This window comes from Corvus moneduloides, chromosome 18 (assembly GCF_009650955.1).
Source record: "Corvus moneduloides isolate bCorMon1 chromosome 18, bCorMon1.pri, whole genome shotgun sequence".
NCBI classification, from domain to species: domain Eukaryota; kingdom Metazoa; phylum Chordata; class Aves; order Passeriformes; family Corvidae; genus Corvus; species Corvus moneduloides.
The window spans coordinates 13,121,775-13,135,340 of NC_045493.1; the positions used below are offsets into that span (position 1 = coordinate 13,121,775).

General features: G+C 42.2%; 1 protein-coding gene across 2 annotated transcripts in view; it reads left to right on the top strand.

The window, feature by feature from the left end:
- Positions 1-13,566, top strand: part of TMEM132B (transmembrane protein 132B) — a 221,604-nt gene that overhangs the window by 143,500 nt on the left and 64,538 nt on the right. For both annotated transcript variants that reach the window (XM_032127941.1, XM_032127942.1), the window contains exon 4: positions 12,165-12,351. In XM_032127941.1, coding sequence (XP_031983832.1) covers positions 12,165-12,351 — 187 coding nt within the window. The remainder of the gene's footprint in view (positions 1-12,164; positions 12,352-13,566) is intronic.

Here is a 13,566-nt window from a genome sequence, read left to right on the forward strand (position 1 = left end):
AGACAACTTCAAGTTGCTCTGTCCTGGTACTTAGCAAAGATTAATGATTTTGGAAACTGAATTTCCCCGTTCAGAATAAAATTATAAACACGTGAGATAAGATTAATAAAAGCCCCAAACTGCTGGGTGGATATTCCCATTACTGTGTACAAGCTAGACAGCATCCTCCTCCACCAGTTTCCTGGTTTGATAAATGCCTTGAGCTGATTTAAAAATGTGTAGGTTATTTTTAACTATGGTAGCAGAGCCATCTGTATTGTATCTGATGAAGTTCTGTGATAGAGCAAATTGATTTATTCTATCTCCTTACAAGTTATACTAAGCTTTATGTTATAAATAAGTTGGTTTGAAGTACATGGTGTCATTGAGCTTGAAAGTCTCTAGATAAATTTATACTTAAAGAGTTTGTGCCTTTTGTATGAATTTAAATTGGTGCAGATTGTTAAATCTCTTTTCTCTCTCTGTCTTGTGGACTGCAAACTCTCTGGGGTCGCGACTGTCTCTATAGCTGTGTTTGTATGAAATGCACAGAGCCCAAAACAAGGCTGGTGCTCTTATACATTGCAGAGATAAAAATAAGAGCAATCAAAAAAACCAGAGCCGTGTATTGGATGCCAGGATTTGCAGTAGCACTGCAAGGAGCTGGGTGCCTAAATCCTACTCTTTGTTGGGATAAAATACAGGGAATTAATAAGGAGCTCATTTCACTTGAAGCAGGAACAGTCCCGGCTGTAGCAGGGATGAGCCTCATGCTGTGGCCAGCCTGAACTGAGGCTGGATTTGAGATCTGTGGTTTAGTTCCAGGAGGTGAGCAGGGACAGACCTGGCTCTTCTTCCCTTTGCCCTGCTCTGAGGGCACCAGGGCTTCTGTGAGAGTCCATGGGAAAGGTGCCTGTAGCTGTGAGAAGAGGGAATTAATCAAATCCTGGGAAGAATACACTAAATCCTGTCTTAGTTGTCTGCTTACAGAACCAGCAAAAATAAGGCAGAACTTCTGAAAGAGATGGAATGAAATCACTGTCCCTGTGTTTAAGGGCAGGTTTTGAGAGACCAATATTGAAAATGAGATGATGCCTGATAAGAGCCATGTATGGTGCAGATTTCAGTGTAATTAAAAAGAAAATGAGCAATGCTTTAATTGAGATCTGAAGATTAAAAGTTAAAAGCTCAGTATCCTCTATTACTTACTGTCAGATAGGAATTTACGTTGCATATGTGTAACAAGCCATTGAATTTTAAAAATGGAACCATAAAAAAGTTGCTGTAATTTAAAAGCAGCCAATTTACCAGGAGTACAGTTTGCAGCTATGTCACTTGCTAATCAGTCTGTTAAACATAATAGCCATTCTTGTCTGGAGGCAGTTAATCATGTTGTGAATGCACTTATCAGCACATATTAGAAATACAATGTAAGATTTCCAGCAGAGGAATGGATGCAATTACTGCAATCAGTATACATTTAGCTACGGTCTTATGTTTTTCTTTCCATTCCTTTTTTTCTCTTCTTTTAAATAGTCCAGCAGTGACAGATTTTTCTCTTAGAAAAATATAAAGGACACACTTGAAAGTGTTGTTAAACTCCACAGACGTGCTCAAAGGCGACCTGTCCCACTCCATGAGAGATGGCTGCTGGCTGCTGAACCTTTCCTGGACCCAGCAGTGTTGGAAGCTGCTGGCTTTGAGTGTTGTGGTGATGGTTTTCAAGGCCTTTGAGCATTTCCCCTGCTGGGCTGGGAACGTGTCTGTGGTGGCATTCATTAGGTGGTGGGGAGCTGAAGTTGCTGCATTTGAATTCGACTAAAGGAGCTCAGCATATGGATGAACTCTCTTTTAAATTTTTTTTTTCTGTGCTTCTCTACATCTAAATCAATGGAGATGAGGGATCTCAAAGTTTTTGAAAGGCGATATTGAAAAAGCATGAAAGCTAATTGCTTCCAGCATGACTACCCAGCAGCCACGGGTGTAAATACAGCTGTCCAAAGAATGCCAGGGCTCGACAAAATCTAAGGATTTCAGCTAAACAATTTTCCAGGGCTGAGCATATTCTTGTATGGGGAGGAAGGGAGTTGGGAGAGGGGCGGGAGAAGGGAAGAGATTATGAAATCCTGAAGAGATTCAGAAAAGAGAGGAATAGAAGGAGAATGATTTTGTACATTCTGCTTTACATTAACCCGTGATGTTAGGGATATTTTATGTAGTTTAGCATGATTTGCAGTGCTTACAGGAGCCTGCCTTCTTTTTCTAGAAATCCTTTTATCTGGCTCTTTGTTCTTTATGACAGCTGGTATTCTTGCTTGGGTAAAATTTTTGATAGTAGCAAGGAAAATGAAAATGCAAAACTGGGCCCAAATTGTGTGACTATTACAGTGGGTAATAAGGGAGTCAATGTCCACATCTACCACAGCAGTGTTGTTGTTACTGTTGTATTTGGGTCATTTTGCCATTTTGGGTCATTGTTCAGACTCCCTGAGAAGAGCTGGGATGGAAATGTCCTCGGTGTGATTCTTCCCAACCTTCAGGTGTCTGGTCAGCTTGGACACCCAGCCCAGTCCATCTCAGGTTGTTAAAGGCTTCATTGCTGAGGAAATCCATTGGAATGAAGTTCTGGGATCATGTTTTGGCTTTTACCATACAGCCAAGGGGGCAGGATAGGCCGGGTGGAACACCACTTCCCCCTTCTGTTTCTAATTATTCCTTTTCAGATGCTGAATGAATTAACCTCCCTTATTCCTCACTTGTGCCTGCCCCCATTTGCTCAGGGTATGGCCTTGGCTTTGAGCAATGTCCCAGCAGCTCCCCTTGAGCTGTCACTGCACTGGAAAATCGCTGTCTTGCAAGTGTGACAAAGTCGTGCTTGCCCTTTGGAAAGGTGACCTGGAGATGTTTCGGGTGACTGTGGTGTTGACCTTACTTTTGTGCCATTCAAAAATAATTGTGGAATGATTTTTAAAAGGAGAAATATTAAATCCACCCCTCTGCATTATTATTTGGAGTTATCTTTGCGTGTCTAGGGAAATTCTGATTCATTTTAAGGACAAAAATAGTTTTTTAATATGGTGATTTACATTAGAACTCTTTGTTTATCTCTTGCTTGTAGTTTTGGTGTGAAGATCAGGACTTTAAACTCAGCTAGCAAAGGGTGGAGGTACAGAGACTCACTGCAGCTGGCTCTTTCTGCTCATACACTGAATGCAGCCCCTGATCCACCCTGTGTTTGCTCAGCTGGATGAATTAATCTTGTTTATTAATTAAAACATGGGAAACTGGTGTTTCTGTGCCAGTTTCACTTTCATGTTTTTACTGTCTGTTCAGTTGGTACCAACAGCGAGAGGAAGAGCTTAACTCTTTTGTAAAACATAATTATCAGCCTTTAAAATAAAACAATTTTGTGCACACCATGTGTCTGTCAGGGAAGTGGGGAGAGAGGAGGTCCTGCTTGTGCTGATGTTAATTTGCTGCCCTGCTCCCTGCCCTCACTGCTTTGAGGATGTTGCCATGGGCATTTATTTCTTAGCACAAGTGTGAATTGGCCACAGGACACCCTGCACATTCCCTCTCCATCTAAGAGTACACTGGATTCAAAGAAAGCCACATCTAGTTCATTAGGTGCTTAAACCTGTTTGGAGCTGAAGAGAAGGTAGGAGGCATGAAATAATTCTTGCCATGCCCCTATTTTGAGTTTTTCTTTAATTATTTCATGCAGGTGGCATTACAGCAGCCTCTACAGCAGATCTGTGAGTTCTGTGCAGCCTTAGCAAGCCGTAGAAAGGAATATATGGACTGGTTTTTAACTTCCCATTGTCTTTGCTGTTTGGCACTGGTTATTTAGTCTTTTACACAGTCTGCCTATTAAGCAAAGGATTAAGTTCAAAAGTGTTGAATCAGACTTTTTGAATGCTCAGGAGGAGAGCCCCATTTGTCACCGTTCCGTGTATCCTGCAGCACTCTAGGTGTACTCGTGTCACAGGCTGCAGCCTGGCTCCCTTTTGCTTTCATTCAGAAACTCGGTGCGTGGGGAATTTGCATCTCTACATCCCCTCTGGTTGATTTTTCTCCCCAGGGAGATTGAGCTGTCAGCCTCAATTGTAATTCTGAAATCAAAACAGCAACGGGATTGCAAGGAACTTCCTCCTAGTTCTAGTAGGGGTTTTCCTTTCTCATGGGATCGCTGGGTAGGGAAAAGTCCGATCACATAATGCTAATGTCACATAAAAATAGTGAAGTGTTTAAAATGTCAAGGAATCTCGCTGGAGATGTGGTCTGAGCTGTTAGGGTGTCTCCAGGTCACTTACCCAGGTCTCATCTCTGTCTAGGAAGGTGAGGAAGCTGTGTGAGTATTTGTTAACGCAGAGCTCCAGAGCCTCACGTGATTGTGCATGTTCAGGAGCTGCCATGTAGGAGCACTCCTCCCGAGGCTCACACTAAATCTGGAAGAGGTACAGATAAATTAAACTGTTGCATGTCTCCATTTAACAGTTGTCTGGGGAAGAGCAAGAGTCTGAATGAAGCATCTTCAGCTGTGCTGAGCTGGTGTCCGGTGTGGGGACAGCAGAGGAGCTGGGTTAGGAGTGGCCTTTCTCTTCTGCTTTGTTACCTGCAGGAAACTCATGGATTTGCCCGTGTGGTGGCAATATGGACAGCCCAGTGTGTCACCAAGCATTTCCAGGGAATACTTCCTATCTCCACCTCTGGATGCCCCTGCCCCTCCCCTGTGTTTCCTCTGAGGTGCAGTGAAATGTTTGCTGCATTAACTTCACGCTCAGCTTGGCTGAAGTTCCCTGTGCCTTGGGTCATCCAGGCTCCCTGAGCTCCACTCTGCTTCTTTTAAAGGCCTTTGGAGAGTCTGCTGAGATCTTTGTATGTGAGTTCCTGCGCTGCAAAGAGCTTCTTATGTCACTGAATTTATTATCCTTAATTTTCAGTCATTGGTTATTTAAAAACTCATCTCTGCTTTATAATATATTTCAGCTGCTTTCACAGCAATGTTGAAAATAGACCATGTGATTATGGCATGTAAAAAATGTAAGAATTTCTCAATAGTTAAAGAAAAATCATAAGCACCATTTGGGCTGTTGATATTTATTAACTGGATAGGTTTCAGCAGAAGTCTTTCATCATAAAATCATTCTTATTTTTTAAACAACAATAGCTCCCTCTATATTTGCATCCAACATCAGCTAAACCCTGGCCCCAGTTTCCTACTGGATGTGTTTGTTGTGTTTCCCAACAAGATACTTCCTCCTGACAGAGAATCTTTATTTTAAGAAATACACAACACAGCAATAAAGAAGTTCTAAATAGTAGTCAGAAAAATATTCCAGAGCAATCAAAATGCTTTTTTAAGCCCCAAAAGACTGCACACTGTTCCAAAAGGGGAGAGTAATGACAAAGGTACAAATGGGCTCCCAGTGCCCAGCAATGCTACCAGTGGAGCTCACCAATTACACTCATCCTGAGTTCAGTCCTAAAGGTTGTTTTGTTAAAGCTTGGCTTAAAGAGTATCTAAGGACTCTTTTACCAGAAGCATTTCTGTGCACTGTCACAAGGGTGCAAGCAAATAAAAATAATTGAAGCAATTGTCTCAGTTGTCTCCAGGGTTGTCATGATGATGTTGATAAAATCAAATAAAGTGGAAGCTATTGCACATTGTTAGTGAGCAGCACAGTTGTGAATTGGCAGTGGAAGAAGCTGAGGAGCTTAAAAGGTTTGCTCATTATCTAGATTTATTGTTTTCAGTGGTGGGAAAATGTTGGCTAAGCAAAATAACATAATAATACCTGCTCTTGGTGGTGTGTTTTGAACAAAAATATTTTCTCATTGTTTTTATGGCTTTTACTGGATTATTAAAACTTGCTGTGTCAATCCATACATTCTTAATGGATTTAGCAGCTTGGGTTTGTCCTCTGTAGCCATTTTCTTTGCCCATATATCTGTGAAGAGCATGAACTTTTAGGGCAGTGAAGAAAACCAAGATGAGGCACCAAAAAGTGTTTGGGAAAATATGGACAACAAAAGCAAGTTAGACAGCAGAGCAAATGGTAAACTGAGTTTTTGAAATGCATCATGAGAGGAAACCAAGCAAACTTCTTCCATCCCTGCAGACTTCATTTCCACTTTCCAGCCATCCTGTCTTTGGGACTCCTGCCCTGCTGTGCTGTGGCATGGATGAGGCACGAGCAGGGCGTTCCTCAGGGTTTGTGTCTCCCTTGCTGCCTGGTGTCCCTCAGAACAAACCCTGTGGGGGCTGTGCATAGGGCACAGTGGCACTGTGCCCTCTGAACCTCTGCACGTGGGTGCCAGAGCCTGCAGGAGTGCTCAGGATGTGTGTGGGGTTTGCCCTGGGTTTTGGGGATGTGCATCCTCACTGCAGCTCTGGCAGGACCCTGCTCTCATCTCTGCAGGGCTCCATCTCCAGGGCCCTTCTTCAGCAAACCACCCTGGCAGGAGAGCAGCTCCAAGTTCTGGCACAGCTTTGTGTCCTTACAGCCTCATTGGAATTATTTATGCTGGGAGAAAAGGGTTGAGGTTTTGACAGCCTTCCTAAAGTCAAACCCTGTGTGAAACGCCAGGTGCTTCACCTCAGCGAGGTGGTGTAAGGATGTTGTAGCTGTGGGAACACACCCAGGTGTTCAAGGTGGCAGCTGCTGCCAGCTCCTGTTCGGAGGTGCCCCTGTGCAGGAAGGCAGCACCCAGTGAGGTAGAAGGATTGTCAATATGCAAATCTTCATAATTCAGAAACTGCATGCTGCCCTTGGTAGGTATTTGCTTTCATTTCCTTCATCTCACGCTGCTAGGATCTTAATTTTCTCAGGGGGAGAAGGTCAGGACCTTTAGTCTGGATCTTTTCCCTGAGAGGTCCTGGCCATCTGCTGCTTCATTTGATTCCGGCAAGAAATTAGGGTCTTGAGCATTTTCAATCACTTTTTGAAAAGCCTCCTCTTGTAAGTGTTTGCTCTTCTGTAAACCATACTTACAAAATTAAATCTCTTGAGATCAAAGAAGTGAGACCTTTCCACTGAAGTATTTTATAAACTAACGTGCCTTGTTAATGTAAGGTCACTGAATTCTTACTGAATTTGGTTACATTTTGTCAGAGTAAGAACTGGCCATTATCAACCCCAAAAAGACTCTCAAGCAACACGATACCACACATTTAATTATTTTCCAATACCTCCATTTTTTAGGGTATTGTTAACACTGCTGTGGGTCTCATAAACAAATTGCCATTTACTGAAAACATTGTTTTATGAGTGAATGGAACTCGTGATTTCCTGTAACAGCCAACTGCAGTAATAGAAGGCCCTGACTTTTACCAACGCAGTTGTTGCTGACCCCTGAGTGTGAGCCAGCAAAGCCTCGGTGTTGATGCCTTTTCCTGGTCTTAAAATCAAGAGTCAAACACGGTTAGAAGGGAAAAAGGGATTTTACCTTGGTATTTATTTTAAGGATCCTTAGGTGCACATGTCCAGGTTGAATGCACTGAAATGCACACCACAGCGCACCCCCAAAAGGTCTAACATTCTAGGTGTTACTAATTAGCAGATCTATCAAGGATTCCCCAATGAGAGGCTCAAATGAGCCCCCCTCCCCAAGGAGCCTTCCCCTGGATGGTTCTATCTCAGTTTACAGAATGTGTTCTGGAGAGGACCTTGGGCTCTGGGGCACACTGATCCATAACTAGGAAGCTTCTAAAATGTTTAGTCTCTTAGCTGAAAAAGCAAGTCCAAGAATGTAGGCAAAAAGCACTGAGAATACAGAAGTTGTAAAAAGGTATAACAGGGGTATAAAAGAAAAGGCAAAAATCATCATGGCATCAGTGTGGCACTGCAGAGTGCCCTGAGCTGTCATCCTGCATCTCTCTCCCCCCAAACACACAGGGCACGCCCTTCAGGTTGGTCAGCAATGCAAATCTTTCTTAACAGTGATTCACAGGCATTTCTTTAGTTAAGGTAAATACGAACCAGTTGTGCTGTTGCTGCTGCCCTAACATCAGTCACTGAGTATCATTCCATTAATTCAGTAATTCCATGTTGGGCTTGGACAAATTAAACTCGTCGTTATTTCAGTGTCGGGTGGTTTCATGGTGCTGGTTAAAACCTCTCACATCAGAGCTATGCTGGACCCTCACAGTGAGCTAATATTTTATAAAAATGAGCTGTCCAGTTCCATAGAAACACTTAATACTGCCCACGTGGATGTGTCTATTGGGAAAGTTCTGGGACTTAAACACTTTCCTGTCCCAGTAACTCTTTGCTCTGGAGCTGGTTGGAGCTAAGGCTGGCTTTGTTTGGAATGGATTTGCCTTTCTGTGCTCAGACTCTACTCCACACTGGGATCCCAACCACAGGTCCCAACAGCTGGGTGTGGAGTGGGGACTGTGCGTGATACAAAGCGTGACTGGGCTGTTTGGGACCTGGTTCAAATGCATTAGATAGATATGAGGCCAGACAATGGGAGATTGTGCAGAAATCCCATGGATTTGGGGACTCTTCTAGCCCCTAGCAGAGACAGGATTGTGAAAGTACACAAATAGGATTATAAATCACCATTTGAAGAAGAGGACCTACTTACAGGAGTTTGTGAGAGGAAATAAATCCAAAAAGACCCATGGGGTTTTTTTCCTCCTCTCACCAGAGAGAAAAATGTGTAATGAATGTCTCACGTCTGAAACACTGGGCTGGATTCATCAAAGGGAGTTAGTAATTACCAAATTGAGAGAATCATGAAGCGCTTTTCTAAATTTGAAAGGCTCATCAAGAATAGATCAGGAGCAGGCAAAATTAATAGTTATGAACTCATTTCCATAGAAATGGACTTATTAGCAAGCATGCCAGCTGCCTAAAATTATAAGGTCTTTTCCTTGTGCTTGCAGGAAATAATCTTTTTTTATAAAAGTAATTTTGACTTTTTATTTTTTATTGCTTCTCTAAACCAGAGTTTGGCAAAATCCTAAACCGGGAAAAAACTTCACTGGACAATAGAAACATTTAACTAAAAAGAGAGGAAAGATGTGAAAAGGAGAAGTGATTTATAGTCCTTGGATTCCATCAGACTCTCCCCAAGAGTGCAAACTTATTTAAGAGAAAAATGAAATAAGTCTTCAGGAAAAGCTGAAAAATCTTGATAGAATAAAGTTTGGTTTAACGGGATTTAATGGCTGATAACAGCATGAGTTACAGTCCTTGTCTTCTCTGCTTGTGGATTTTCCCACTGGTGGCATTTTGTCTTCACCAGGCAGTTGCAGATCGACAGCGGCTACAAAGACCAAGGTTCTGACCCCCAGTCACAAATCAGACCAAAAGCTGAAGGTTTGCCATGGCAGGGTGGAACTCCTGCTTTTAAAACGGGTTTCAGTGATATGTTGCAGAGCCAGGAGAGAAATTTAAATGCAGGTGTTGGGATGTGAATTTATCAGCTAATGGAGCTGACATAAGTAAATGCTGGCATTTGAGGTCTTGATTATGGTTTAATTTATCTCTGGTTTTACTTTAGCAACCTCCATCAATTTCAGTGGAAAAAGGCAGTGGTCTCCCACATGGTATTACAGAGGGTGGTTAATAAATTGCAAGAATTATGAATGTAATACCAGTCTTTCTACTAGGAAACCTCTGTAGGATAAGAGATGCAGCAGCCAGTAGGTGAGCACTAGTCTGAGCATGAAAGAAATTCACTTTGCAGGTTTTATCACGAGTTGGTTACAGTTGTAACCGGGGAAGAGGCTCAGAACAAAGAGGGTGAATTCGTCCGTGGGGTACTCGGTGTCCCAGATACTGCAGCACCTGGCATTGCTCCAAGGCTGAATCTCTAAAGAGGACAAAAGAAGACCATAATTTTAGAGAAAATTCATTCACCTGCTGGGGAATAAGAGTGCAGAAGGCTGAATCCTGGTTTGCTAAAGCTGTGCACTCAGGGGAGGCTCTGTAGGTGAAAGATGGTTCAAGGCCATCTCTTTCAGCAGAAGCCCAAGAGAGCAGTGGAGCCTTCTTTAATCAATATTAACATGTCATGCTACATAATTGGCTTCTGAGACAAAGCAGAAAACCTTTGCCAAACATTTGACGTTGTTTTTCCAAGTGATGACAAGGATTCTCTTTGGAACCAGGATCGAGGCCTGGGGGAGCAGCTTTGTTTTAATTCACAGTTAATATAGGTGGACCTGAGGAAAGTTTATGTATAAGGTATAAACCCACAGTTGTGGTTTCTTTCTGGATGTGTAAAAAGAAAAACAGGAAAGGAAATTGAGGGCGTGGTGGACTGAACTCAAAGAAGTGCTGGTCAGTGGGACCTGTGGAACAGATTTGTCACTGCAGGCTAACCTGCCCTATTATTTAATTGGTGGATCTGTACCCAAATCCTCCATTGGTGGTTTTGTTCTCAATTTGAAACCACTCCTCAGTGTTTTTATGAGTGGCAACTATTGACTTGAACAGACTGAAGTGAAATTGCAAACCTAAACACACCTTGACAGGCCCAGTATCTAAATCCATAGTTAGTGTAAAGCTCATATCTAAATCTTATTTCTGTGTTGTGAGCAAATTAATTTTATGTCATTTAGATAAAACAGACTGCTGGAGGTGATACACAAAGAACTAGGAAGTTGAGTTGGTGCCCACAGTGGTTATGTTTTGAACAGAAACGGTTTAATTACATCCCTATTATTATGTAATAAAATTTATCTTAAAAGGTTTTTGCTGGTTGTTTGGTTGGCCACACAAAAGATGCCTTAATAGCTTCTAGTTTTGCCTGGAGGTGGATATTATCTTTCTGTCAGCGTGGAGAGTATTCATCCTCCAGGCACTGAAGCATATGTTTAGGTAGTTTGTTGTCAGAAAGAAAACACGAAAATCAATAATTCCTGCTCAGATTTTTTCCTTTACAGTGCTCCTTCAAAAACATATGGCAAACCCAGATTCTGCCTCTGTGCATTTGGGAAGAGGAAAAGGATGTTTTGAGTCTCTCTTGTCTGCAGCAACAGCTAAAACTTTCTGTGAGCACAGCTCTTGGAGTGCCTGCTTTGGGGAAGGGGCACACAGATGATGAATGTACCATTGGCCTGGCATACAGCAGATTCAGATTTCACCCCAAAACTTCAGCAATATTGATAAAATCAGCTGTCTCTCCAACAGAAGAAGCAGCTGCCTCTGCAGTCAGAGCTGCATTTCCATCCCCTCTCCATGCTTTGTAACCTCCACCAGGTCTCTGCACTGCAGGGTCTGTCTGGGAGGGTGGGGCAGGAACTTGTATGCTTTGTAAATATTTGTATGTAAACTTTGTGTGATTTGTAAAACAACTCAATTTTTGGGGAAGTTCAGATGAGCAAAGGTCTGCTTTCTAAACAGATCCCTGCTGTGGATACGCCGAGTGCTGTTGGTTAAATCTTGGCGTCTGTTTGCTTCTCTGTAACACAAAAACAAGATCTGTTTTTCTAACCTGAGGATTAATTATTAATATTTACATAGTTTTGGACCTGAGGGAAGTGCTAAGAGTTGTTGTTAAGAAAGGAAGCAGAAGTAATTCTTAAATTCAGTTCTGAATGCTGTGCATTTACATCCATTTCTTTACTTTTAAACTTTTATTTCCAGATGAGAAATACAGGATTGCCATATAATTACAAGTCTGCACCACTGATGAGGAGAATGTTGGCATGAATTGAAAATAGAGATAATCTACCCCTCATTTCTTGTCATGTATAATTTCTGCAAATCCATTTTTTCACTGAGATAAAGACGAGTTTGGGTTTGAAAGACTTTTTTTCCCCCCACAAGAGCTCATTTCTGGTACAACATGAGGAATGGCCAAGTATTCTGTTGTTCTGCAGCATCAAAATTATAATAATGGTATATTAAATAATTTAGCAACATCTGTGCAATGCTTTTCCAAGGGTTTGTGGCGTATTCTGTAAGTTCATTGTGATTATGGAGAATGAATGCCTGAGTTTAATGGGAAAAATGCCTCCATTTCAGGAAACTAAAAGATCCAGTTTCACCTCACTTAGAAAGTTCTGCAGTTGCCCACATGCAGTTTTATTTTGGTTTCTGTCAGTGTCTCAAGCCTGCATGTTAAACCTAATGGCGAATCTTCTGGTGGGTAGGAAAGAGAAATGAAAATCCATTTTGTTATCAACATCCTAATGATGTTGTGGGGAATTTCGCCTTGTTTTCCAGAGCAAACATGACCTCCTACGAGATCCTGCAGATGGATTTTGAGATTGACAACGCCAGCAGCCTGGCAGGGGCCCAGCAGATCACCTGGCAGGTGGAATATCCACGGGATGACTCCGTGAGCGAGCTCATGGTGTCCGAGATCTTCGTCAGCCGAACGATGTTTGTGGGAATCGTTCCTCTGGCCATGGTAAGAACCTGCTCCTGCTTCCTTTTGCTGAATGTTTCCGTTGATCCTCGTTAGTATTCCAGGGAATGGGAGCCTTTTTATTATAAGCTGCTTCCTATGCACCTGCTGCAAGTGATTTAAATGCAAAAAATCCATTTCAATAATATTTTATTTACCTGATGTGCCGTAATGGCTCCTTGGAAACCATTTGGGTCTTCTGTGAAAATCCTTTACCATTTGTGGGTTATTGGCCTGGTACATGGAAATAGCTCCTCTGGAGCCGTTGTCTTCTGCTGTATTAATGGCACTGCCATGCCTGTGCTCCGAGGGTAAATGTTGTAATTAGTGGGGACATTTTCAATGAAATAAATTAGCATTGCATGTGTGGGAAACTTCATTGCTAAACCAAACAACTGGACTGTTTGCTGCTCTGCTTTTCCCCAAAAGAGCCCAATAGTCCAGTGAGCTGCAAAGTGTCAATTTATTAAAAGGTCTGGTTGGAGTTACACAAAAAGGTCAAAATACTTTCTGGAGATGGAGGTGTCCAGAAGGTTTGAGGTGTACGTGTGCAGAAACTTGAAGCTGATGATTTATTTAGAAAGTGCAAATATCTCCTGGTAAAATCAGAGGCACCTTTTCTGGGAGGGACCTTTGACCTGTGTTTTGCCTGATGGACTTTTTAGTACCAGACCTTTACACATGAACAGGGATTTCAGTGGGGAAATTCAGGTGTAAAACCAGAGAAACAGCCAGAGAGTCTGGATGTTACAGCACTTCCCTCAGAAACACCCACCCTGTTTTACTTGCTTCCTCATGAACATTTACCCTTCTTTTCTGAGTTGGTCTGTGCTGATTCTATTACACCATACAACCCCCAAATATTGGTGTTTTCCTCTGCATGGCCACTGGCTTGACCAGAAGCAAGGAAAGATGCTTGTAATGGAAACAAGGCCCCAAATAATTTTAATTTCCAGTTCCTACTGCCAAAGGCTACACTTGGCAGCCCAGTGATAGGGCAGAAATTATGTGCAGAAAAGTCAAGAGAGAATTTTCTTCTGTTCCCTTTTTTTTGAAGCATGTAGGAGATGAAACAAAACTCTAATTGTGTGGATGGAGTATTATCAAACAGTAATGGTGAATCAGATATAAAAATGACAGAATGTGCTGCAGGAACATCTTGCACATGGCATTGTGGTTTCAGGTGCAGAGCACCATGGATGGAAAGGAAAAGCAAAT